The sequence below is a fragment of the Tribolium madens genome, unplaced genomic scaffold (assembly GCF_015345945.1).
Source record: "Tribolium madens isolate multiple individuals breed KSU strain unplaced genomic scaffold, Tmad_KSU_1.1 Scaffold_97;HRSCAF=244;Tcas5.2_LG3a, whole genome shotgun sequence".
Classification (NCBI taxonomy): domain Eukaryota; kingdom Metazoa; phylum Arthropoda; class Insecta; order Coleoptera; family Tenebrionidae; genus Tribolium; species Tribolium madens.
Genome location: NW_025401069.1, coordinates 7,855,024 through 7,882,626, shown reverse-complemented (window position 1 = coordinate 7,882,626; position 27,603 = coordinate 7,855,024). Strand labels below are relative to the sequence as shown.

The 27,603-nt window shown below is 34.1% G+C and overlaps 1 protein-coding gene across 4 annotated transcripts in view; it reads left to right on the top strand.

Moving 5' to 3' along the window:
- LOC123014605 (nephrin) overlaps positions 1–26,221 on the top strand; it is a 135,794-nt gene extending 109,573 nt beyond the window's left edge. For 2 of the 4 annotated variants that reach the window (XM_044413803.1, XM_044413805.1), the window contains 16 exons: positions 7,455–7,619; positions 9,258–9,437; positions 18,668–18,820; positions 19,555–19,749; positions 19,805–20,095; positions 20,146–20,445; positions 20,495–20,785; positions 20,835–21,137; positions 21,186–21,476; positions 21,526–21,813; positions 21,864–22,039; positions 22,090–22,507; positions 22,805–22,972; positions 23,043–23,188; positions 23,535–23,754; positions 24,210–26,219. In XM_044413803.1, coding sequence (XP_044269738.1) covers positions 7,455–7,619; positions 9,258–9,437; positions 18,668–18,820; positions 19,555–19,749; positions 19,805–20,095; positions 20,146–20,445; positions 20,495–20,785; positions 20,835–21,137; positions 21,186–21,476; positions 21,526–21,813; positions 21,864–22,039; positions 22,090–22,507; positions 22,805–22,972; positions 23,043–23,188; positions 23,535–23,754; positions 24,210–24,559 — 3,935 coding nt within the window. In that variant the 3' untranslated portion in view covers positions 24,560–26,219. Of the gene's footprint in view, positions 1–7,454; positions 7,620–9,257; positions 9,438–18,667; positions 18,821–19,554; positions 19,750–19,804; positions 20,096–20,145; positions 20,446–20,494; positions 20,786–20,834; positions 21,138–21,185; positions 21,477–21,525; positions 21,814–21,863; positions 22,040–22,089; positions 22,508–22,604; positions 22,773–22,804; positions 22,973–23,042; positions 23,189–23,534; positions 23,755–24,209 lie in introns of all 4 variants that reach the window. The other 2 variants (XM_044413804.1, XM_044413806.1) reach the window with 2 other exon arrangements.
- Positions 26,222–27,603: the final 1,382 nt, after the last annotated feature.

The following is a 27,603-nucleotide window of genomic DNA, read 5'->3' as shown; positions in this document are numbered from 1 at the left end:
GTTATCTGAATTGATCTCCAATTCGTAATAATTCAGATGTTTCAAAATATGTAATAATAATTATGCATTAATTAGAGCTAAATTTTTCATTAATAAATAAATAAATAAGTGACCTCTCTCATAACCGAAATCTGTATGGTTTCAATCCAGCTGAATGCAACTTAAATTATCAATAGACAGTAATGTCTGAATAATTGAAAGGACTATTTTAAAGTTGGAAATGTTGCCTTTCATTAATTATAAGGGGCTTTTCAATCCGGTTACTTTGTGTCTGTAACATTAATACAGACAACATTCGAGTTTTATAATTAAACCCGAAAATATTTTGGATGTGATTTATTTTTTCAGCTGAAAAAATAATAAGACTGCTAACAAGTTTGGCACGTATTGCTTATAAAAGCGGGAGTATTTAAGCGTCGTTTTTCATTTCGAAATGATGTTATATTTAAAAATCATTAAAATTCTCATTTAACGCGAATGAGAGTTTGTTTCATGGTCGAGCGAAGTGCATATTTCAAAGTAGCTGTCCTGCCTTTCAAGACCACCACCAGCTCCCTCTAGGCGCTTACTCTTGAACTGGCTGTACTTGTTTTTACAGTCGCCGGATACAAATCAGGTTTTGAAAACCCATTTCCGTTGAGCTTTTTTTTCAGCTGATATCTTGATACGGACTTGCTTGACCAGATCTAGATAGGCTGGTAATGACCTGCAATGGATGATTATTATTTATGTCATATCCCTATCTTTTTCCATTTTTTCCTACCTAATTATTATCACTTAGTCTCCATTACAAGAGCGTTCGTGCTTTCCGACCATATCGTTTTCTGATATTCTAGACTTCTACAGCAATAATTATTGTTTCAGGAAAGCGAATTTAGCGGGTCACCTACAATCATTAAATTGTAATTTTGACTAATAATAATAGTCAGCATAATGATGGGAACGTTTTTTTAACACGGTATACTTTGGGCATTATTTACAACTTCCTCTGATTTGGAGGTTCTTAAAACAATTAGTTCGGACCATATTCGGCGAAAGAATGAAACCATGAATGAACGAATCAATGAACAGGATAATTTGAAGAGCTTTTTGAAGCGCTTTTTTCAACTCTAATTTAAAATTGGATTAGTGCGGAAAATTAATACTTAAAAATTGCTAACATTGTACATTTGCTTATCGTTTTATTATTTGAAAAAATGACAGTTATAAAATGTTGTTTCGGCTACGTAATACATACCCAAAAAGCTGGTAACGGAATTACATTTCCTTCAACTTTCATTCGTCTAGACAGCCAAATTATATTTCTAGACGTGTTTCGTATTCAAATATCGAAGTATTGAATGGGATACTCGAGGGAAAGTCATGCAATACGGGAAATTTACAGTATGGGTTTTGGTTATACCTTCTCATATAACAAACCCAGAATAATTCCCCTACTCTCATAATTTTATCATAATACACATTACACCCATCAAAAGCGGTTATTGCGACTGTTTACTAAATAAAATGTTTTATCGTAATTTATTATAAATGTACTCGTATTACCAAAAAGTTCTTCTTACAAAAGTTCTTGATAATTTTAACTAATAAGCTACGCTTCAAAATTGGACTTGAAAACTTCTTAAAAATGTATACCTAAACTAAAAGTTTTGAGCAAGAAAGTATAACAAAAGTATTTAAACAATTTGGTTTTTGTACTAAGTGCATCTACTTGTAATGAATCAAGTATACAGTACTAGTTGCATGGGCCATCTATACTCCATACATAAGTATTTAAGTGTTTTTTTTTTCTTTTTAAAATAAGGAATTACCTATAACTGTAGTGTTGTGAACTTAGAAATTTTTTTCGACTTTACGAAACTTTAAATTTTGTTTATTGAGTAAATTTTTGAAAAAAATATAAGGTATCACACGAAAAGAGACCTAAGGGGATTATAAACGGCTTTTCATTTTCTGGTATTGTATATATGTAATTACCTAAACTTTTGATTTTACTCTAGTGTAAACAGAATTTAAATAGCGAACTAGTGCATGGTACATAATTAATTTTTTTTTTTTTTTGGATGTTATGACTATTTCTTTTTTAGGTCCTTGTTCGCAAAATCATTTTCATTTTGGTTAATTTATAAGATTTTAATAATACTTCTATTTACATACTTGTATGCCAAAGGATTTAAAAATGAAAAAATGAAAAGTGATAATTTAGTGATTGCAGTGAATCACTGGTTATAAAAATTGTTTTTTAACAGTTACGAAGAATTTTAACTCATTTTGAAAAAAAGCAAAGCTTTAGGTTATAAATAATGTTTATGTGAAACAACTAGGATGTATCATAAGACATTTGAAAAAAACTAAAATAGCATAATTTGCTTTCTAACTTTTTCATTGTTATTATAATATATACATAGGTATCTTTAGAGATATAGTTTTTATGGTTATAAGTATAAGCCCTCTCAGAAAGTCTATATTTTGTGATGCTTGTCCTTGAGATATGTTAACCTGATTTAGTGGAAGATGGTATACAGGACAAAGTTTTGAAATAAAACCTTTAGTGTATTTTCTTCAGGCGAAGAATTTTCGTTGGCTGGGAGGCATGACACAGTCAAGGAAGAACTACCATTTTCCACGAAATCAGGCCTCTCAGAAAGGTTTTTTAGACAAGTGGTATGCTACTTTTCAATCTATTAGGCGTAAGCAATTTTTTCTGGATAAATAGATAATACTGAGTACTATAAAACACAATTGTTATTCTCAACGTATTTAGTTAATGTACAAGATAAATAATAATATGAACACTTGAGGAATAAAGAAGTAGTTAAGGATGTACATACGTATAAAGTGGGTGTATTTTATAAAAGGTGACAATGTAGATACGGATATATATACTTAGCAAAATATATACTTAGTATATACTTAGCAAAATTAAGACCTAAGTAAAGTTATGAAATTGAATTTTCAATTATCCCGGCATACCACTGTATGCATTTTTACATTTTAGCATCTATTGTTGTGGATTATCATTCCCGTATTATGTATGCCTTGACTGATTTACAATACTCTGGCATCTTGTAAGCATTTTGAACAATTCTGCTATCGGTCTGGGCTAAATTAATTTGTTAAAATAAATATTTACTGGAAGCGACGCTTCGTCAGTATTTACAAATTCGGCAAATTATTATGTTTAAAGGCTCTTGCTAAACTCAGTATGTAAACAAAATAAGAACTTGCAGCTTATAATTAGAGATGCGGGTTTAATTGCTTAATACGTCGCGACATCAGCTTCTGAACAACAAAGGAAGACACCTTACTCTTGAAACATAATCCCGTATGTTACCCGGGAAGTGCGGCGGAAGAACGAGCGGGAAAATTAAGGAAAAGCGTAGAGGGCGGTGTACAACGGAGGGCTACAACGAATGTAGACTGCTATCCATGTATAACTTACAAAGGGATAATAAATTCCAGCAGATCGGGCTGTTTGTCGAGGAGTTGCGGTGTGTAAGCTCGACTCGACCTGCGCTAGCAGATAACTTCTGTTTTATAATAGTAGATTTGTGTCATAATTATGAAAGCACAACGACTAATCTCTAATGTTAATCCTTTTTATTGTATAAGCGGTGGCTCTGTGACATATTTAAGCTAATCTACACAACGCCACTTTAATGCCCATCTAAACAGTTATAATTGTTGCTTTTTTAACAGTTTATTTAAAGAAAATCCTTGTGTTAAGACTAAATTTTGTCGCCGGGATTTACACTTTTCTGTTTTCTTGTATTTTATCTTTATTTGGAGTTTTAATATTTAATTCGGAAACCTGCCTGGAAGATGTTCCCGGGGGACAACTTTTATCCTTGTATTAGCCTATATCGACTAGAATTTGGTTTAAATTTTCATTTACACTCTTCTTGACTGCCGTAGACTTAAATAATGTTATAAAGGTCGGTAGCGTAACCGGATATTGAAATCGGGGTAGCTTATATGCTAAAGGGTGAGAGAGACGTACAAGATTAAAATGTTGAACAGCTGTAACACAACCTTTTTGATTAATTTGTTTTATTTCATATCTATTGTAATAAAAACTTTGCACCAATATATTATTTTGTATTATCTTTCTAAATAAGTGACTTCGTATTTAGTTACTGTTATGTTATATAAGAAAAATGTAAGTAGCTTTGGCCATTAAGATTCTTCAGTTGTTTCTTCTTAAGTGCTTGACACAATTAAGTCAATAGAAAAATGTATCCTTTTCAGTTTATTAATACATTCCGATAAGGATTATCTCAAGAGGAGAAACTTTTATTCGTAAGACAAATGCATCTTTGGTTAATAAATTTCCGGTTTTATATGTGGTAGTCTTCACAAATCTCTCTCTAAACTTTGTATTTTACCAGAGTTTAACGTATATCCGTTTTCGTATTAACATGACATTATGTTTTGAAGTAACATTAAGTAAAAAGTTTTAACAACAAATTGAAACCGCTACAAAATGGAGTTTAAGCAGCTTTTCTTGTGAAGTTTCTCGGGTCAAAGATATTAGACTCTATGCTGAAACTTGTGTGTAATAAATTATAGTTACGCAGACAAATGGTGGTTAATTTTAAAACCAAGACCAAGAAATATGCTTACAAAATATTAATTTCGCTTAGAAATGAGTTTCAATACAAGGATTATTCTAAAAGCTATTTCAGGTAGACCAACAACAGCATAATGGTATTAGCATTTTAATTTTTATTGCAGTACAATAAACTAGTCATTATTATTGTAATTGAAGTGTGTCTATGTATATTAACACTCTACAATGTCCACAAAGTTTATTTCGCACACCAGTACAAAAATAAATACAGGGTGCGCCAAAACTCGCGCCCTAGAGAAAAATTTCATGTAAGATAGTATACCAGAAACCTGGAAAAAATGTTTAAAAAACTCTATCTGTCAAAAAAATTTGACATTTATTTTTTGACATTTGACATTTTTTATGTCTATTTAATGACATTGATGATCTTGTATATGTTTTTTTTACAATTATTTAGTAAAGGTACAAAAATTTTGTCAATAAAAGCCACAAATAACATTGAACAGAGTTACAATTTAGGATACAGCTACTTTGCTTCCTCCTCTAATAACCTATAGCAAAAAAACTTGAAAAATTATTTATCCAACAGAAATAAATAGAGTCAAAGTGCAAAATTTAAACTCTCATAACTTCGAAATTTTTATAGATCAAATTTTTTTAACATTTTTTCCATGTTCCTGGTATCTTACCTTATATGGCATTTTTCTCTGACGCGCGAGTTCTGGCGCACCCTGTATATTACTGTGTTCCGTGTTTTACACTTGTAAAGTTTTGAATCGCAAATGTGATTAGCATAATTGCCAACAGCTTCGATACTTCAATTTTGAAGTGTCAAAGTTTCAAGTATTTATTTACTGCTTAAGGATGCTTTAGAGTTACTGTTACGGTGATCTCCATTCGTGTTACTAGCACTAAACTTTTTACGTTGAGACTAAATGAATGCAGTTTTGAGCCAACAATAATATTTTCTACAATTTGTATCACGTTTTCCATAACTCTGCTTTTTATCGACAAATTCATTTTTTAAATGGTTTACCCGCGGTGTTTATGAGGCTCTATAAAGGATTATCTACCACCTACAAGCCAACATTTTCACTTAGTTCCAGAATGGCTGGAAATATGAAATTTGGCACATGCAACAAAAGATGGCAAAACTATGGAAATATGAAAAAAGGATATAATTTTTCATGCATTTGTTTAGTACGGTATTTTGAGACTTTATCAACAAAAAAAAACGTTTAAAGCGATTTAAAAGTACCCTTATGAACAAATGCAAGTTCTGTTTCATCTGATTTACAATACCAATAATCTTTCAGTTAAATTATCCGGATGCCTGGAAAAATATTGTCTTCCTGTTACTTCGCTCTGGAACTCATGGAAGTGTTAATTTGAATACTCAATATTTAATTGCACAATTCAATAATTACTGGCGTATTTGTTGAACGAGTAACACGCGAGAAATGTTATTGCATGTGTTGTAGTAGATATATTTTTTGAATTTAATTCCTGGCCTATGGCACTGCCTCTAACCTCGTTAGCATATATGTTGTTAAATAAGCATGTGAAACCTCTCAATCATGTTTTTTTGTAAATAATACAGTAGATTGGTTAATTTTATTTGCACTTATGGTAATTACAACCACGCTTGTTTCATGTAACATTTACCTTAAGTTAAGGATCCCGCGGATGCATAATTGTGTTTTAAGGAGAAACGCAAATTGCACTTTACCCAAGTGGCTTGTAATGTAAAAATATAATAAAATACAAAGAAACTAAAACGAATTAAATGTATCACGTTAATGCTGCATTGCAGTACACCTGTTAGCGTAGCATACAAATTCCAACACTTCTGCAATTTCGCGTTTGTTTCCTTCGGAATCGAAAATGTTTCGTATAATGAAGGAGACAGAAGTACGTGGAAGCTAGTTGTTGCTTTCGTTACATGACTTTGGACTTTTCTCGTATAATTAGGACTCAGATGCAGGCTGCACGGAATTAACTAAATAAAATGCTTTTCAGTTGGTTACGTATTCAAGCAATTATGTGCAAATTTATTAATTTCAATGGTCTTATTTTGCGCCGTATTAAAATCTCGGTTGGTGTTTTTGCTTGACTCTAGTTTAATTACAAAATCCAACACGGCCGAAAATGGACCTTTACATATTTGGAGCAAATCCGGGCCAAATTAATAAGTCAAACAAATCGAGCAATAATTCCGGGTTAAGTAAATACCGGAACGCCACAAGGAATTGTCTTAACTAAACAAATAAATAGAGCAGCCGACTTCAGGGGATAATGCACCTGAGGGACATAAATCTACACCATCCTCTGGACAGTTGGAGCAACATAGGAATCCGATACATTATTAACCACAAGCGCCTCCGGAGTCGTTTAATGTTAATAGCTAGTAAATATATGAAATGGTCGGCAAATAGCATGAGATTTGGCAAATGTATAATTATTTATCTGTGAAATTGATCTGCTAACGGGGTTGGACGTGCGCCAAAAACTATTACCGATTTCCCGCGACCTGTGCGTGATGCTGCCTACTCTTATAATTCATTAATCTATACAAACGAGGAAATTACTAATGGCACTGCAACAAAGCAAATGATATCTGATTCCTACACGAAGCCATGGCGATATTAATCTAAATATGCAAGGGCGTTAAGGCCACATTTGTAAGACCCTATTACAATTTGCGTTGTTATGAGACTACTGGAGAAGAATTTTAAATTATCCTCACCCATTTATAACCATCTTGCGTACGGGAAAGGTTTGCGTCGGGGATCATCAACAGAGTTGCCGCATCAATGTACACATTCCATAAATTTGAATTTTTCATACATTGCTGCTGTTCTAACACTGTCTTTCCTTGTTTCAGTCTACTTTATGACCATTAGTCTAAGTTTGGTTTATGGCCAGCAACAGTACTTTAGAGTTCAACCTCGAGATGTCAAAGTGCAGGAGGGTGGCGAAGCTATGCTAGAATGCGAAGTTGCCAATCTGGCAGGTCAAGTGCAATGGACCAAGGACGGATTTGCCTTAGGTATGATGTAATTTTTTTAACAGAATTTTTTTAATGTAGCGCCGTCTCTCATTGAATATTTAACTTTTAAATTCCATCAACTTCTCAGCAAACTTACTTTTAACTTGGAACTCATAAACAGATGAAATGCTAGAGGCAAGAACCAACATAAAGTTTCTTTCGCAAACTAAGGCCAAGGTACTTTATGAATTTGGCTGGTGATAAACCTAAATTAGATTTGTCAAGTTATGACATGCCCCTGTTCAAAGAAAATATTCCATTACAGCAAACTTTTTAATTTAAAACAATTTGCAGAAAATTTCAAAAGAAGACTCGGACCGATTTTTAAACTCGCGTCAATAAAAAAATAATCAATATTAATCAGTATCAGTCACAAATTACAAGATCGTAGCTGTTTATGTTCTGTGATATCAGAAAGCTATTATTATAGCTAACTTCAATCACACGCTAAATCTAACCGAAGCCGTTTAAAATGCCACAAAACAAAGACAGTTGGGATAAACTGCTACCTAGCCGGATTTTGATTATATACCATTAGGTCATTACTATTAATGGTCCAGATCTAGAACTGGTTTACTTCAAATTATAAAAAACTTGTAGATTTGGTGGTCGTCTTTTGAAATAAATTTTAATTAATGATTCTAACATTTTTTCAAATTCAAACATGTTTCAAATATAATAATTATAAATATCTAGGCTCGTTACCAAACGGTTCCATCTTACTCTTTTTTGAAATAACACTCAATTAATGGACCGACAAACAAAATTTGTATTACAGGAAAAGTAATTCAATGTTTTTACAACGGTTTCACAATTATGACTGCCATTTTCATCTATGAGAGGCAACAATAAGAACTGTGAATCTCTATTTTACCAGCGGCACCGCTGGCATGAAATCAAAATATTTATGCGGATGTTTCATGCTGAATCAATATTATTTAAAAGGGACGCCGTTTGTAGAAATTCACAAGAATGTGTTAGGGAAAATAATTTACAGCAAATTATTAGCCGTTATTTTCCGAGGAAAACCAACCGATTCTACGTTTATTGAAACCTTTGAGAAAATAATAATATTCCGGGAATGACCACTTTATTTTCTCATGAGAATGGGACTAGAATACTCAATGAAAATTTTGGGTTAGGGAGGGGAAGATGTTCTCAGGGTTATAGCTTAAAGTTATGTCCACAAAATATTTTCGTAGATTATTAAAGGAGAATTTCGGAATTTTCATTGGGCAAAGTGTGAAAAATATCACTCTCGTTACAGGTAAATTTACCCTTCAAATATCTGAAAAAAGTTTTCAGTTTTGACATTTAATGTTTGAATATAAAGTTTTATGCCATTTTTACAAAATTAATGTTTATCATTGGCGTCTTTTAAGTCTAAGAGCTGCACCATAATGGCCTGAAGTCTTCTTTAATATTACTGTTTATTTTTAATTGGGTATCGTTTACATTGTGCTTTTACTCTTGTGACATTTTAGTTTAATTAAATTCTAGGCTTAAAAAACCAAATCAAATTTTAGCAACCGGTCGAAGCAAGTGTCTGCGATAAATTAGCTGTAGGCGCTTTGACCGTAATTTCTGAAATATTGATAAACGATAACGTAATTTAATTAGTGTTTTGATTGTCTGCAGGGTTCTCGTCGGTCATCCCGGGTTTCCCTCGATACTCTGTGATCGGTGACCGTCGTCATGGCATATATAACTTGAGGGTGAGCAATGCCTCCCTTGAGGACGACGCAGAATACCAGTGTCAAGTGGGACCGGCAAGGCTTCATAAAGCAATTCGAGCAAACGCCAGACTTAATGTCATATGTAAGTATTAAAATGTTTACTTAAGCTTTGGTTAATTAAAGCCTGAGCAGCCAACAACGGAATAAATAACTTGCGCCTTAATTGTCAGATAATCGCGGTTTATACATTTTAGATGTTAATCTCGTATCTCTGCGAGTAATTGCAAATTGAAACTAATTACTCTTACCTGAGAGATAGTAGAGTGATAAATACGTAACGTATTTTGTCCTAACTTCTAGTTGCTTCTCTTCATTAACTAAATTGTTAAGTGGTTAAGTAATTTCGTGTCTTTATCAGAGGGGTGTTTGATCACAAAGAGATTCATTTTTTGACTGCGTGTAATTATTATTCAAGAGCTCTAAACGGCAATATAATGCACACTTAATAAATTACAAGTTAAGGCTTTAATAAACAGTGCACGTGTTGGGAGATATGGGGGTACCTTCATTAGGTGTAATGTTTCGTTATTGCCAGCTTAATGAAATTCGTTGGAACGTGTTACTTTAAACCAACAAATTTAATGTCGTCTCACCCATTCTGGAAAATCTTGGTCCTCGCTGCCCCTGACCCAGTTTCCTATTTACCACCAGGAAGTAGCGCGAGTTACAATTTTGTAAAAGAGCTTTATTGTAATATCCTGTAATGCAATTACGACACACTTGTGCTGGTGGAAAATCTAGCAGAGAACTTCGTTTCCAAGAAGTTCCTATCCCAGCAATTACAAGGGCAGGTATGAACAAAATTCCGCAAAGATCCTCATTTAGAATTACAGGTTAGTTGTAATTCTATATTACCTCTCATGTAAATTTAACCTAGCAAATTGAATAATCCAACAAGCAAACTCTAAATTAGTTTAAGGCAACCCACTGTCAGCTTCAAAAGTTTAATTCATTACTCGTATAAGCTCAACAAAGACAACTTTATAACAAACAAACAGTCCAATGCAAATTTGTTATAATAACTCACGCTGTCTGAGCGCTAAGAAAAGTATTTTACATTGTTCCACTTGTCCGTTAAAATGAATAAAATTATGTAATGCGCGAAAAACTATTTACTTTAAATACGATATTTGAAAGATTTACATTGGACCAATTTAATATTCGGCATGATAGCTAGTCCAAGCATTTCGTCGTTTATTTGAGTTTCCAACAAAACTTCCGACAGTAGCTCCAAATTTTCGAGACTGTTATGTAAATACGAAATTAATTAATTATCGGAACTGTCAAACTTAAACATGATAGTCTAATCCATTGATGTTTTTGTCCAGGGGGAGCAAAACTTCAAAGTTTGTGCCTTTTTAATACATTTCCAAATTTAGGTTTGTGGTGTAACTGGAGCGAAAAGGGTATACAAATTGTGTTTTAAAAGTAAAAAAAAAACACCAACAAAAGTTACACACAAAACAATTATCCATTTGCTTCAATTGACTGTGCCCCTAAAGCGCTTAATTTGAAATTCTGTTGCGACAAAAATATCCTGCTTCTGAACAAATGTATGTCTCTGCAATTAAGTATCATTTTCATAATAATACGTATTTAACGTGCAAAGAACAAAATAAAGTAATTTTTTCCCGAAGTTTGTTACTGGGAGCGATATTTTCCGTGCAAAGTTTCGTCCGCGGCTTTTCAAGTCGAGTATTTGCAGTCGCGACATAAGTTCACCAACCGGTGTTTAGTTTAGCTCGGCTATAAAACGAGCTTTTACGGAATGAAAGACGTCTGTTGCAATAATGCTTTCATGTCGCCAATGGCAATTTACTAAATTTAATCCAATGAAATAGAAAAAAGACGAGCAGCATTTTTAGTGTTTGCGAATGTGTGCTTCAAAATGTTGACAATAAAGTTGAAACATGAGATTAAAACGATTAAATATGTTGCTCCACTGTTTAAAGAGTGGTAGAAGTGGGAAGCTTTACACGAACGACGTTTGTTAACTGAAATCACGGTTATAAAACATTTTTATTCCATTCCTAAATAGAGCTAGTTAGTTAAATTGATTATAAACTGGATAATTAAATTTATGCACCTACCACACGGGCCGTAATTATTTGCCTGAATTGCTTATTCGTTCAGCATCAAACATAATCAAATCTGCTATAAATTCGTCAGAATGGATTGCAGATTTATGACGTTCATCCACCGATGCACTATTATATGAAGTACAATAGACTAATTTTATGTCATAGTTATTTTAAAATTTTAAAAACATACTCAACTCTCCAGTTGGCGAAGTTTTCTAATTAAATTATTATTATTCAAGCCAAATTGAAAACTATGTAACAAAGATTACTCATCAGAAAAACGTTCCACAAGTAATAATGAAAATTTTTTTGAAGCAACCAACATTACATATCAAAGATAACGTGGATATTAAAATATTTAGTTTTAATAAATTAAACACAGTGACCAAACAACACACTTCAACTTTAATTTTGTGAGAATTATTAACATGTTGCCGAAAAGACCAACAAGATTCTCATTTATGAAGAATATTTGAAAAACGCTTCGCAGACTGCACGTTTCTATTCAGCGCGATATCCACATAAACGGACTTTCTAAAACTCATTTTTACTGATAGAAATTTGTCAAAAATAAAATTACGATTACTATGTTTAACTAATTAAAACGAAATATACTAATATCCACGTTATCTATGAAATGTAATGTTTGTTGCTTTAAAAAAATCAGGCTCATTATTATTCGTAGGACATTCTGTATGTAAGTAAGTTTAAGAAACAAGTCATATACAAAATAGCAATGGTTTTATTTTAGAGTTGCACCTACAAACTGGGTGTAATCTATCGATGCATTTCTGAAAAGGTTAAGTAAAAAAGTCTAATTTTACGAGTATTTTTCTATTAAATTTGTATTCTCCATCCATGTTTCCTTCTATAGAATTGTAGCACTCCTTTTTGATTCAAAACAATATTAAAAATGTATGTCCAAAAAGATGAGAGAAAAGCTCCAACACTCCTTCCAAAAGTTTTAAATTCGAATTTTATTATAACTCGCATGGGCTATTTGGGTCGCCAGATAAAAATTCAACTTCTTCAAAAGCAGCTTTTATTGCAGCAGCTGAATTTATAATAACAGGAATAAAAAGCATTTGTAGATTTTATACGGTGGCATTAGTTAAATATTTATGATTTCTGAACTGTCTCGCTTCATAGGGTTGCTCAGTGGGGAGCTTCGTGGAAGTGTCAAGACGTTTATTTGTGAAACTATTAAGATGCTTCGTGTTAGTTTAAGAGTTTATGATTAGGAACTGCCAGCTTTGCTCTGGTGTTGTTTTAGAGAGTGATGGCATTATGTAAGTTCAGTTAAGTTTATTTTAATCTTCAAGTTGACTGCAAACGACTAGACCAAGTGTTAATTATTTGAAAAATGTTGAAATCCAATTTTGGGATGTGATTTATTGTTTTGAGAACAAGGGAAATGCTGCTGTTGTCTGTTTTTCCTTGGGGTCTATTTTCTTTTGATTTAATGCTGGAGATGGGTATGCAATATAAGGGTCGGTGTAAGCACATGTAGTAAACACAGCCGTCAGATCATACGATAATACAATGGAGTTGCAGGCTTTGTACAGGTATTATCAGCCTCACTATCCAGACTATTATATAGGCATTATGAGACACTACCAATGGAACAATGTCCCTGAACATTATATGCCAAATCTGTTGACTAATTGAGGAATTAAAGTAGACATTGCATTCAGGATGCATAAGTAAAATCCCGACCCGTTCAATGTTGTCTTCATTTCCAATAACAAGCTTCCCCACAGAACCATTTTATCGGTTCAATGCCGGCCTTTCGAACAAATTTGCTTCCATTCTCATCGCTGACGTTCGAGTATTGTTGGTATGAATAGAAATACCCTTAATTTTCTCGTTAAAAGAAGCTCCACTTCGCTTAATTTCATTTCATAACCCGCCTACATGCATAATTTTGCCATACAAGTGAATTTAAACGGTCATGAGGAACTTGTGCAAATTGTAGTTCTAAATCGAACAACTAAGATTTTAAGGCCGTTTAATGAAGTCCAGATTATCCTCGACATAAAGCCTAAATAAACACCCCATAAATTTGCAACTGTTACCTCCACAGAACCGCACTTTACGTCCTCTTATAAAATTGGTTCCCTATCAAGCGGATATAAAAATAGGTAATGGGGTTTACAATCTCGTAGATTGTTTCTATTATAACGAAACATCGTGCAACAGTTTACTTGAAAGGACATCAAAGGGAAGCCCGATGCTAAAGAGACCGGTTGCGTTGAATTTAATTTAATGGTGTATTTTAGAACACCTGTCGGTTCTTGGTGATGGGGTCGAATTAGCGAAAGTGGCAACAGCCCCGTTTGCAACGTGAAGAATACTATTCGCTTGTCGTACGTTTCTAACTGTGACAAAATAACGTCACAGGGTGTTCTGACGGTTATTTCGAACATAAAGATGATTATTTGAGGTTATGCTGTCGCAAACTGCTTATTACACCGTCTATGACACGGTTATTGCTCATACTTTGCTACCTTATTCCAGGAGGAATTTAACTCGATACCCGGAGGAACGTCGACCTAAACATTAACTTTTAAGATAACTTTCGTAACGACTGCATTTCAGCCAAGTTTGATTGGAATTAAAGCTCCCATAAGCGTTTCATTTGTCATAGACAAGTGTTTTCGCTTATGAGACCATCATATTCCACTTTGCAGTCTTCGTAATCTTCCTATTATCTCTTCAACATTTTATGAATGATTCTAATTGAAGAAAATTACATATTGCGCCACGCTAAGACTTTCAACCGTGCTTTTAGCTTTCAATTTGCGCTTGATGTAACGGGAGCTTTCCTGTTTTTTCCAAAGTTGTGGAGAGACCTGTAATGTTGCTAAGTTGTATGTGAATAGTTTGTTCCGCTTGAGTATCTTTGAGTATGCAGCATAAATACGATCGACTAGTTCCGATCGAAAATAGAACAAATATAACGCTGATTAATACTAACTGTAAAAGGAATAAATTAGTTCTTGCTTTCCTACTTCGAGATTTGCTGCCAGGTTCAGTGAACTGATGCTGATCTTTCAGAGTCGGAGACGTCTATTTAATGTGTCTTTCTTTTTCATGTAGGAGTTTTATTAACTGAAATTGGCTTACCGTGGCGGTGCCTCATGATTATTATCTTGGAAATTTTATACAAATTATGATTTGACAATTTTGTTCATTTATCCTCAAAATAATGGAATAATAGGTACAAAAATAAATTTAGTGGTTTATTAATTAGGTTTTTTAAGAGTGGTACATGATTTTCAGTTTATTAGCAAAAAGATTTGATGGACAACGTTAAATTCAGCATTAAATTATGTTATTATAATATCAAGTCGATTTTGGCAGTGTGCCCAAAGTTACTAAGTGCTTCTTGTCATTTTGTTAAGTAAATGTCAACATTAATTTCGCCTTTACTGTCACATTTGTCAGCAAACAACATAATTATATGCATAAATTAATTACTAATTTGTCAAAATATTTTATTTTTTGTTAAAAATAATATATTAATATGTATGTAAATAATATTAAGTTTATAATATCTAGTGCAATTTTTTCTTAAAAATCTGTCACTTTTTTCTTCATGAAGTAGTGGAGTCTCTTGCCTCTAAATTTCTCAACCGCATAACAAAACCTTATTATTCGCGGTGAAATATTTTCACTAGAAATATAATTTTATTAATAATCGAATTGTAGTGGTTTTTAAATATTTAAATAAAATTGCATTAAAAAGTTGCATGGAAACTACAGTATGTACAAAATGTCTAAGTATATAAATATATACTTTTTGGAAGTTTTTCACTCAAAAACTATTATTATTTAATGAAGATGTTTTTAAACATAACTAATAATTATTTGAATTAAAATGTAATTGTAATTAATCTAATAATCTACGTTAAATTAAAACATTTATCACACGGATGATTTTTTCTGCATTTTGAATTTTTTGACTGTAGATTTCAAGTGTGAAGTTTTTTACTATATAGGACGTACTGTTGAGAATATTTTTGTAGCTCGGAGGGTTTTATGAACATTTGCTTTCAATAATATAAAAGGAAAATCTTATATATAATTAATTCAAATATGTATACACAGTATTTGCCGACTGACATTTTTGCTATAAGTAAAAAGTTGTTTATGTTTAAAATAAAGTACAAAATAAAGTAAAATCAGTACAGTTCAAGATTTACGCTTATATGGGAAAAACGAAATAACGGAAAACAAACTTTAATATTAACACATTGCGCCTTACAGTTGCCTTTTCACGAAAGGATGGGTTATTCAACGCCGAAAAGACTACTTAGTAGTAAAGGATGATAAAAATGGACCTTTCGGCGACGCAATATAATTGATTGAATAAGATCGTGGCCGGAACATCGAGCGATAGAAAGTGGCAATTCCTGTTGGTGTGTTTTCTCCAGTCACAGAGAGCGCGAGGCATATTAGTAATTCCATTTGATGAGTCCGGAGAGATCCCTAAAGTCCGGTGCTTGGCTCCGGGCCAGAGCTTCAGTCACGTTCTCGGTCATCTGTAATGTCACGCCGTCCTCTTTATTAGCCATAACAAGCCATTCCTGAACTAAATGCATTCCAGATGCGCGCCGTTCCGGCCCATTTTCTATTTCATATCGACACAAGGAGGAAATCGACGGAATTTATAAACGCTAGGGTCGCGTTCCCATATCCGACAGACAACGCTAAATCATTGCAGCCCCATTTGCGAATTACTGAAGCTTGCTCCAATTAAATCATGCTTATTTTTATTGCAAAATGGACGCCGGGCCCGGGGCAGCGACTATCGATCCATTCAAGTGATTTGTGGAAAAGTTATTTACTGTTTATCATGTACTGTATCAATAATAAAACTTTATTCAAAGAAACTGCAAATGTTTGTTTGATTGCATAGCCCGGGAAAAACAATTTTATTATAAAATACCTTTAACTATTTATCAATTGAACCAAGCAATTATTGTGCGATTTGCTTTATTTGTGCAGGAATGCACATTGTGTTATTCAATTAAATTGTTTATGTTACATAGCCGTAATCTAATTATAGAGGCGAATCTGCACAGTGAGTGACAGTACTTATCCTAACTTTGTGTACCACAGATTTACTAGTGCAAGGTGACAGATCACCATTTCATTTATTAATAATGCAAAGTTAATTCTGCTGAAACTCGCAGCTAGGAATGTTAATGTAATAAATTTGAACAAGAAGCTGCAAATTTCAGTAAGAGTGGCAGGTGCTACACAGGATTATCGTTCAATTTCTAAGTTCGATTATTATGTTTCACCACATGACTCACTTACTATGCCAACTGAACTTTTAAACTCTATAAATAAAAGCAACTCTATTTGATTGACACTTTTCATAATAAATAAAGTAGATTAAAGTATGGACATTATTCGAAATCGACAGTAATTCCATACATATATCTATAGGTGATTCAAACTTGATATAAATCAACTTTCACTTACTTCTTTTCCTACAAGTTGTGGGGTTAATTTGTGAGAAAAATAAAAAAATGATACCTACTACAGTTAAGTTTTGGGTATCAAAAGATCATTATTTTTTGAAAAATCTCTGCTATGGCTTTGGTTATTTTTGGTTTGTGGGTTAACATCACATGAAAATAATTACTTATGGCAACAAGTTTACATTTAATCAGAACGTTCTATTTTACCAATTCAAGTGTATATATAGATGAATAGATAATGAATGGGATCGGTCAATTTCCATTACATGATTGTTAAAGTATATATTTGCTGTAAGAGAAATAATCTAAAATTCGCCAAAAGCATTAATACGAGTATTGATTATAATTTCCACATTCAATTGCGACAGTTTAGTTTGTCGTATGATTTTCTCTCCTAGGAAAAAGCTGTAGATGCGATTAAGAGTAAATGACACAACGCTAGAAAATTAAGTTATATACCAAACGAATTATGTGTAAAAAAGTAAAAAGTAAGCCCAAACTCACACTAGTGCTGCAGTTCGTAATTCTGTTTTGTACGCTTTCCGAATTCAAAAGGAGTTGAAACTCCAGTGGAAGCAAATTGGTACGTTAAGAGTGTCACTCTTTCAAGGGATCAAACGTGAAGTTCTACTGGAAACAAATAAAAATTCTAGCAGCGCGAAACTCACTATTAATGCAAATTAAATTTGTGTAAACACTCTGGAGTAGGCGAAGTTTAGATTTTAGACGTCTTATCCCTTCCTCAGAGTTTTTTCAGAAATACTTATATAACGAAGTGATTACACTTTTAGCGCCGTTTAAACTAATTTGCGGTAAGGCAATAAAGTCAATTTTGTTTCCAATTACTTTCATTAAGACTCAGTAGGTCAATTTTCTGTGTTCAAGTTATTCGCAAGGGACTGGAATGTGTTTAAAAAATTTCGTTTTATTGTCGGATTGAGGCAACTAGTCTTGTAGATATATGGACGCAATTTAATAGCGTCTGGATTGTTTCTCTGTTGTTGTTTTAAGGTCGTCTTTTGTGCGTGAATTTTTGAGCGTATTTAGCTTTCTCAGATTCTGATCGATGTCACTTGCGGCGCTCTGTAATAGAGGTTGTGGCAGCATCCGGGGCCGCCGGAGCGCAACCGGAGTTCGTGTGTGCCTTAATTTCAAACCGGAGATTCTCGGGCTCTGTTTAGAACCAATATTTGTGTTGGGCGTCTTTGTCGATATAGCATAACCGAAAGGCCGGCGTTACGTGCGCCAAATCTCAAATCGTCCACTATATTAGTTTACACATCTCGCATTGTCTTTACATAAGGCTGCTTTGTCTCTTCCTTGGCCGTCGTGGATTAAGAGGGACGACCAGGAGGGACGTGCGTGTAATACGCAACGAGAGTTCGTTATTAGTTGCGGTGATAGACTAAGAGATTCAGCTGGTGCTAGTGACACGAGGTCATGGCCTGTCGTGATAAAGAGATTATTAGATTTGAATTGGAACAGGGTTGTTTCTCACACAAAGACTCGACTACGCCTCAACGATATACTGGCGAATTACTTTTATATTCGTGCCGATGAACCGCAAATAAAAGAGACGTGAAGATCTTTTATATAGCCATTTTATCATATGGAGTGGTAGGAATGAAATTGATGTTGGATTTTCAAACTGGGAGGGTTAAATTTATCGCAATGTAAACAATTTGTTCATGCATACTTCCGCGCGTGGTGGAGAAAAATTACATTTTCATTCTTTTCAGCGCCTCCTTCGTCCGTCGAAATTTTAGACCATCGGCATAATTCCAAGATTGAAATAAAAGAAAATCAAGAGTTTCATCTTGAATGCAGAGTTAGAAATGCTAAACCGGCAGCCAAAATCGTTTGGTACAGAGGGAACGTTGAACTAAATATACGTAAGTACTGACAATCCGACAGGTTTTGGTAAATTCCTGGCCTGACAAAACAAATACGTATTTATCTCAAAACAAAACCCAATTTATTCGACATAATCTCCATTTAATTTCGTCCGTTTATTTAAAATTATTGCTAGGCATTATAATATTTCGCCATTTACAAAAATGTTCGTAAATTCTTTGCTAATTCTGGAAAGTGAAAACAAATTTCTGCAACCTAACTAACAATTTGTTTCACAAAACAATATTAAATAATAGAAACAATATGTTCCTGTTATTGTTTTTTCACATTGTAGATAATAATCCTTATTCCAAAAGAGCGTTTTCCGAACTTTTTTCAGGTATACTGTTTTCTTGATCTGCAATGAGGAACATTTACCGTTTTCCCGTCCAAAGAATGAAGAAGCATGACTTCAAAATACAAGTAGTTTCTTAAATCTAAATCTTTATTTTAAAAATCATTTGAGAATAATGATTTCAGTGCAGGTTTTACTTCTTCACATCTCCCCTTTTTAATCTTGACAATTCAATAATTTTTCATATGTAGTCAAATCTGAAAGGAATTTTTACTGTTTTGTAATTTACATATTCGTGTAAATTTATTTACCGGATAAGTCTCTTAAAACAGATTTTTATTATAATTTTATAATAAAATTTCTATTTAAGACAGGTCACAATTTGCCAAAACCGTCTTGTAAATGTGATTAGTTTAAGCATGATAAGGTTTTTTGCAGCTGATCGCGACGATCAAATAATTGAGGTTCCTGGTAAAAACGGCGATAAAAGGGTTACCAGATACGACACGCACTCTCGTATATCTTTGAAACCAACAGCTGAAGATGATTATGCGGAATACACGTGCGAGGCAAGACACGAAGCTTTATCCTCAGACATACCGTTAAGAACAACAGTACAATTGAGCGTCTTCTGTAAGCAGATTCACTTTTTATCCCACGGTAGTCTTCAATTATCGCCCGATTGCAGATCCGCCTGGCCCGCCCTACATCGAAGGCTACACGGAAGGTGAAACCATCCGCAGGGGCCAAACTGTGGAACTAGTTTGCAGAAGTCGGGGCGGCAATCCCCCAGCCCAATTAATCTGGTACAAAAATGGCGAGCAAATTCGGATGGCTTACAGAACTGCCGGACGAGTATCCGAAAACGTCTACACTTTCACAGCTGACGCCAGCGACAACAAGGCTCGCTACAAATGCGAAGCGAGCAACATCATGTCGAAATCGCCCCTCAAAGCCGAAGTTGATATGACCGTGCTTTGTAATTAATTCAAAATATCGCCCCGACTTCTATTCATTACTTTTTTGTAGTCTCACCAGCACATGTCACCATATCAGGGCCAACGGAAGCCAGGGTTGGCGATCCCGTACCTCTCACTTGCACAACCGCAAACTCGAATCCGCCTGCTGAAATTAAATGGATGGTGGCCGGCAGACAGGTTAGAAATGCCACCTCCAGGACGGTCGTTTCCCCAGAAGGAGGCTGGATCACAACTTCAAACATCACAGCCGTTGTTGAACCGAATCGGAGAAGTTTGGTTGTGATTTGTCACGGGCTGAACATGCAATTAACAGAAAATGTTGTCTCGACTCATACTATCAATGTTTTATGTAAGTTGCTTCCGAATTCCATTTCCGGACCAACAAAAATTTATCGCAGATCCACCAAGTGCGCCTTTTATTCACGGATACACTGAAGGGTCGTACATCCCGGCCGGAACCGTTCAAAAAATCTCATGTACCTCGTCCGGGGGCAATCCACTAGCCACCCTAACATGGTACAAGAACGATAAAAAAATCAATTCAGTCTTAAAGACCACGGACAAGTCAGTAACTGCAGAAATAACAATTCTGACAAATGTAACCGATAATGAGGCGCGGTATCGGTGCGAAGCAGCAAACTCAGCTACTGAAATCCCACTCTTCGAAACTATAACAATGAATGTTTACTGTAAGTACTTTTATTAGATTCTCGTTCCGAGTTATATTGTTGCTTCCAGTTCCACCTGATCACGTAAAAATTCGTAAAGAGCCGCTCGAACTGAAACCAAACGAGCAAGCAACTCTAACTTGTGACTCTAGCTCGAGCAATCCTCCGGCAAAATTATCTTGGTGGCGTGAAGGCATCCCAGTCCAAGGTCTCCTCAATACGACAAAACCCGGTCTTCACGGAGGCACCGTCTCTAGCATCGAACTGAAACTTAACATCACAGAACAACTCAACGGCATTGTTTACACATGTCAAGCCACTAATGAAGCTTTGCAACGCTCGGTCCATGACGCTATCACTCTTCAAGTTTTATGTAAGTCAGAATTTGCATCACTATGACAGCATTAATCCCCCCTTTCAGATAAACCCGTCTTCGACAAAGATAACGAAGAAGCGGTCACCGGCATAGAAGGCGAGCCATTAATAATCACGTTAAAAGCAGATGGCAATCCCCCAAATATCGCCTACACCTGGACAAAGGATGGTCTCCCGATTATCCAATCGTCTTCGAGTTCGGGCATCGAGAGGATTATCTCCGACGGTCCGGTTTTAAATATAACGAGATTAGGCCGACACGATGCTGGGACCTATTCTTGCGAAGCGTTGAACTCGCAGGGCAGTTCAGTAGCCCAAGTTAATATCACCGTCCAATGTAAATAAAGTGTGTTTCAAAGGGCAACTTCTAACCAATCGAATTTCAGACGCGGCGACAATTGTAGCGACTAGTGAAAATGTCGTAGTGAATCCAAATGAGGATGCGACGCTTTCTTGCACAGCAGACGGGAATCCGCTCTCTGATGATACAATTACGTGGAAAAGGGACGATTTTCCGGATTTTGACGCTCGCACCTCGGTTATGTACGATAAAAATGGGACGTCGTATCTGCGGATAACTGATGTTACAAGAGACGATTTGGGAAACTTTCAATGCATCGTCAACAACGGCGTGGGAAATGTCACGACGAAAGAAGTGATGCTCATAGTCAAACGTAAGTCGGTTTGGAGATAAATCACACAAAATAACAAATTGCAAATACAGATAAACCCGAAATTGATCAGCATCCTACCCTTCTTAAATTTGCAAGTGATGCGGGTGACACAGGGAGAGTTATTTGCCGGAGTCAGGCGTCTCCTTTGGCCAAGTATAAATGGGCGAGATCGGGATCGCCCATCACAGCCAACACCACCGGCAAATACTACACCACTTATAGACAGGTGAGTCTGAAATATTCACGATTTAGGAGGGTTCTTGATTGGAAATTTAGATCGACGCGCTCACATCGGAATCCGTCCTGTATATCACACACGTGACTTCCTCGGACTATGGCAACTACGAATGCGTTGCGAGGAACGAATTAGGATTTGCTACAGCTTCGCCAAGACTTGAAGTAACTTCTGCTCCAGATACTCCTACACTGCTAACAATATTAAACGTGACTCATGATACCGTTACATTAGGATGGACACCTGGTTTTGATGGAGGCATGAAAGCCTCTTATCGCATTAGATACAGACAAGTAAATGATGATGGCTATAAATATGTGGACGTCGTGCCACATAATGCCACTTCTTTTGTGATACGGGATTTGGAAATTAACACACAATACGTGTTCTCGATTATGGCGATGAATAAATTAGGAAACAGCAAATATATGCCCGATCTTTTGTCAGCCAGGACTTCGAGTAAGTCATATTTTTAAACTTTTGCTTTTTCTGTATTTTCTCGCACTAATTCAATCTTGTTGTTTCATGCAATTCTTTATTAACGAACTAACAATAGACAAAGTACCTCCATCTTATTCATCACCCAGCTTAGATGAGAAAAATTTAAGAAATTTTCCCGGGTTTCTTGTTATTGTGGGCACTATTGTTGGCACCTTACTAATACTAATGAACGTCTTGCTTATTGGCTGTTGTTTACATAGAAGATCCAAGAAACGTGTTTCAGGTAATTAATTTTTTTTATTTCTATCTATCTAGTGTACAGCGACCACATTGAGAAAATTATCCCAGAAGATTTGCTGGAAAAGCAAGACCTACCCAGAATTGTTATTATTAGTGTTTCTGTTATTGGTATTTTCCTTTTGATTGTCAACATCGGATTAGTTGCCGGTTGCATGCTAAAACGAAGAGCTAAAAGAATACGAGGTGTGTTTTTTTACATTTGTTATCTTCCCTCACTTCTGAAACAAAAAATACAATTTTTCTTGATTTACAGAACAAAGTAATCAAACAAGCAAATCTGCTACCATCGAAATGTACGCGCCTAGCAGCTACAACGATACCGTCACAGGGGAGACTTTATCTTCGGTTAGTGAGAAAAGTGAAACTTACAGTAACGAAGGAAGCAACAATGATTATGTTGTGAGTAGTTTTTTCGTATCCTATGGAGCTTAATGTCACATTAATGTCGCACATTTTTCGCAAACAAAATCAAAGCAAAACTAACACTTCAGATCATTCGAGTGTCTCATAAATGCAATGCAATAATGTTCAAATGGGAATCGGTAAATTTACTGCACTTGCCTTTGGCCCGACCGATGTAATGTATCTCTGGAATAAGATAAGCGTAATTGCATAATCCAAACCATGGTAATTTAGGGCTCCATTTTTTTTATTCACCCAAGTATGTAATTAAAGAGAAATCGGGAAAGACATACGTGGTTGAAATAAATTGAGCATTGTAGTAATATTTGGATATTTTCACCAGGACGAAGGACGCAAGCAAGCTACGAGCACTTATCTAATGGATCAGCAGGACTACCCAGGTGCGTACCCAGTGTGTCCCAGTTATGAGCTTCAGATGCAACCTAACATGGCTCACAAAACTCACACTCTTCCTCATCCTCATCATCACCACCAGCATCACATGCATGATAGGAACAGAGCTAGAGATGATCAGAGTCTTGCCTATCATGGCACGATGTCAGGTAACTAACTGCCTTGCTTGCTATTGAACACTAACACATCCTGTTACGTGACTAAAGCTATGAGAAAGTGAATGGTTTTGAATAAAAATATAATATGAGTCTTTTTTCAACATTTTACATCTGATTTGTATTTAAAAATTACTAAAAATAATTCTAAACATTATTTTACATGAATGAAGAAACTTTCTATAATTTTATTATACTTGTAGCCTACTCCTATAATATTTGGTAGCTTTTAGCCCCACCAAAAAAAGTTATCTACCGCATACAGCAAACAAATTCAATTCAATCGTTTGTTCTTCAACTTCAACTAAAAATTTGAAATACTTTGTTAAAATTTTTAAAACTGTTCTTTTCGTCAGGATTTTCGTTGGAAAGACAAACCAGTTCAGTATATTCCAGCACATATTTTGTTACTTTTTGTTCCCAAATTTGAAAGAGCTTTAAAATTTCAGCGAAATCGTCGTATGTGAGCGCCCCCTCCCCGGCGCCCCCCGCTGACGGTTCCTACTACAACATGTCCGATCGCTACTTGTCATACCCGCCGCCTTTGGATTTCCAAAATCCGCCCCCGATACCGGCGCATCCCCATATGGGTCATATGCACAACCCGGTGACGCCACCCCTTCCGGCCAACGGTTCTCTTCTGCGCCACCAAAGAGGAGCTGTGCCGCCGCCCGACGTTTTGCATAACACCAGCCAAAACCCTCAAATACTTCAAGCTCAAACTCTTGCTCAAAAGAGAGAACTCACCAGTTTTGGTAACGGTTATGGTGTTAACGAACAAGAAGGACATCTTGTCTGAGACAAGGAGGATATTTTATATGTCCTGTAAAATAAAGTGCGACTGATACTCAATCTCGATGTATTGAGTTTATTATAGACTGTGAATTTTTAATAAACTTTTCGAACGAATTTTCAAATGAATGATAATATCACTGCAATATAAAGACATAAATAATCAATTAACAGTGTATTTTGCTAATTTTGACTTAAAAGAAACTTTATAAATAATTAACAGTGTTGTTCTAGAGTTGTTGTATGTTGAATTATTGTCAGTACTGAAGAAAAGTGCATAAGAAGATAATAGTGCAACTGTAGATTTAGGTACTCGTATTTAGAGAATTTTTCGTTGATTTATTTGCAGATTTATTCATATGCTGTTGTATTGCATTACTTACTTTAATACTCAAAATTAAAATGTGATAAATTCTAATTTTAAAATATTATTATCTTCTTATGCTTAGCAATAATTTAACTAAAAGATAATTTCGTCATGAAATAAAAACGAACGAATAACTTGCTAACTGATAATCAGTTTATTTAAAATTAATGTGATCGTTGTATGTAAAGAATTATTGTTATTTTTGTAATGAAGCCTTTTTTGGAAAACATATTACTTAACATTTTTATTTTAAGTTATAGAATTTAAGTTCTTTTTGTATATATTTTTCCGTTAAGATTTTAATAATTTAAAAAATGTTATTTACTAGTCCAATCCAACAACCAAAGTGTTTTCTTATGTACATGAATCGTCTTTTATTTTGAGAGTAACTACTTTTTAAATTTCATAGTAGCGTTGTACTTGTACTATCATTTTCTTTTTTTTTATTTATTCTTTTATCTTTATTTGTACACAACTTTGTTACGTTAATAAATTTTGTACCTATATCAAGAATTTTTTTGTTAAATTTACCTGTTCTTTTTTGAATGTGATTAATTTCAAAAATTAATAAACAAAAATAACAAGGCAATATTACATCTTAAATCAAAAATGCAGTAAAATTTATAAAATGAGGCCCAAACCATGCGGTTGTAGTTGCGTTATCATAATTACGAAAATAAGAAACAACGAAACGGCCGTGTTTTAATCTCGAAACGTCATGAAGCATTTTGAATTCAGTTTTTATTAGCAAACGGACAAATGGGGTATGAATATAAATTTCACTGAACGATAAAAATATTTAATGCGTTATCATTTGCTAAATAAATTTTTTAATAAAATTGTTAGAGTCGAGAAACAATCATTTTTATAGATTATTATGAACTTTTATAGGTGGAATGTAACCTTTCCGTTTAAACCAATTAATCAAAGATGTAAATATGTAATAATGTATTAAAAATATGAAACTAATACCTTCCATTTTGCCATTGTAATAAGAATAATAATAAATGTTTAAAAGTGCCTTTAATATTAATACAATCTGCTGTGTATTATAATAGTGCAGTGTTTTAATTTTTTATTTAATATCACGATTGTCGCGTTTTTGGTTCGTTATAGGTAACTGTAAATAATTTTCAGTCAATTCTCTAATTATGTACCTACCGTAACTTTTATAAAAAATGTTTTTCTCAGTGTGCTTGTAATTCTGAGAATTGGTTTTACAACTATACCTATATATTTTTACCTTTATTGTTGTTGATATGAATGAATGCTCATTGTAAATTATACTGTTGAATTGTCCAGTCAATATAAACTTGTATGTCTGTTCATCTCATATTGTATATTGTTAAAATTTATGAATATTAAATAATCATAATGAGTTTCTATTATTTTTTCCGATCATAACATTCGCAATACATTGTCAGGATCCACAGTACTTTTTAATCTTTTTATACTTTCCCTAAACTTTATCCTATCAGCAAAGTTCTTTTAGTTTCTTTCCATGTATAATTTTAGATAAATATATGTAACAAAATATACAACAAAGAACTGTGGGAAAGTGGGACGAAGATATTTCAATAATACTCATATAACAATTTGTACCTACGTTCAGACCAATAAGAAAAAAATTAACTGTGCAAAAGTATATTATTTATAACGATTTAAAATTAGTTTCAATTTGTTTTTATATTGATATTGTGGATTTACTTTGGGATTTACGTACTACAATTTCAAATTTGCATTTATTAGCCATCGAATATAACAGTGATTGTTATGTGATGTTTAAAAAACTATATCAATATTTTTTATTATGACACAAAAACGGCTTTTACCACCTTTACCCTACCAACACTAAAAGATTTTAAAGTTTAGTTATTATTCAATTTTCACCTTTTAGTTGCCGGCACTTGACATTTTTTCTGAAGCGCGAGTTCTAAAATTCTTTGCATATTTTTTTATTTTTATATTAAAACTACACACATAAGAGATGTTTGTTTGTATAACCAACAATTAAATTTTAGTATTCTTGTCATTACGGTTTTAACAATAGTGTGAATTTAAAATGACTAAAAAAAGGAAGCTCAAACGGACATAAATCAGATGCTTGATGCTTATATCTCGAAGATATAATTAAGTTCCAGAATTAGTACAAATTGTATGATTACATCTCTTAAGAAATAATGGTTTGTTACCGCATAATGGCTCTTACACCATCATACTATAACATCCTAAAATAAAAAATCTGGAATTGACTCATTTAAGAAATACCTATAAAACAAATAAACTTTATAAATAATTTATTTTCAATTAATTTTAAAATTTTATACTCAGAAAATTAGAACAGATATTTTCACTGGATTGTTAATTTTTACGAGTCACTAGATTATAACCAGTTAATAAAAGTTAATGTTTTTATAACATATTTAACTACTTATTACACGCAATAAAACACCTATGTTACAAACAAGAAGTTTGAAGAGGCGGTGACCCCAAACACACCTGACAAACCATCAATGTTCGATCATATGACATGATAAGATATGATTGATGACTGTCAGAGGTAGGTATTACAGTGAGCGTTAGTTTGACGTCAGTTAACTTAAAGAAATACATTGTCGTAACTATTTTACAAAAGATGCTCATGAAATTACTAGATCAAGGTTTAAGTACATTTTACAACTTCG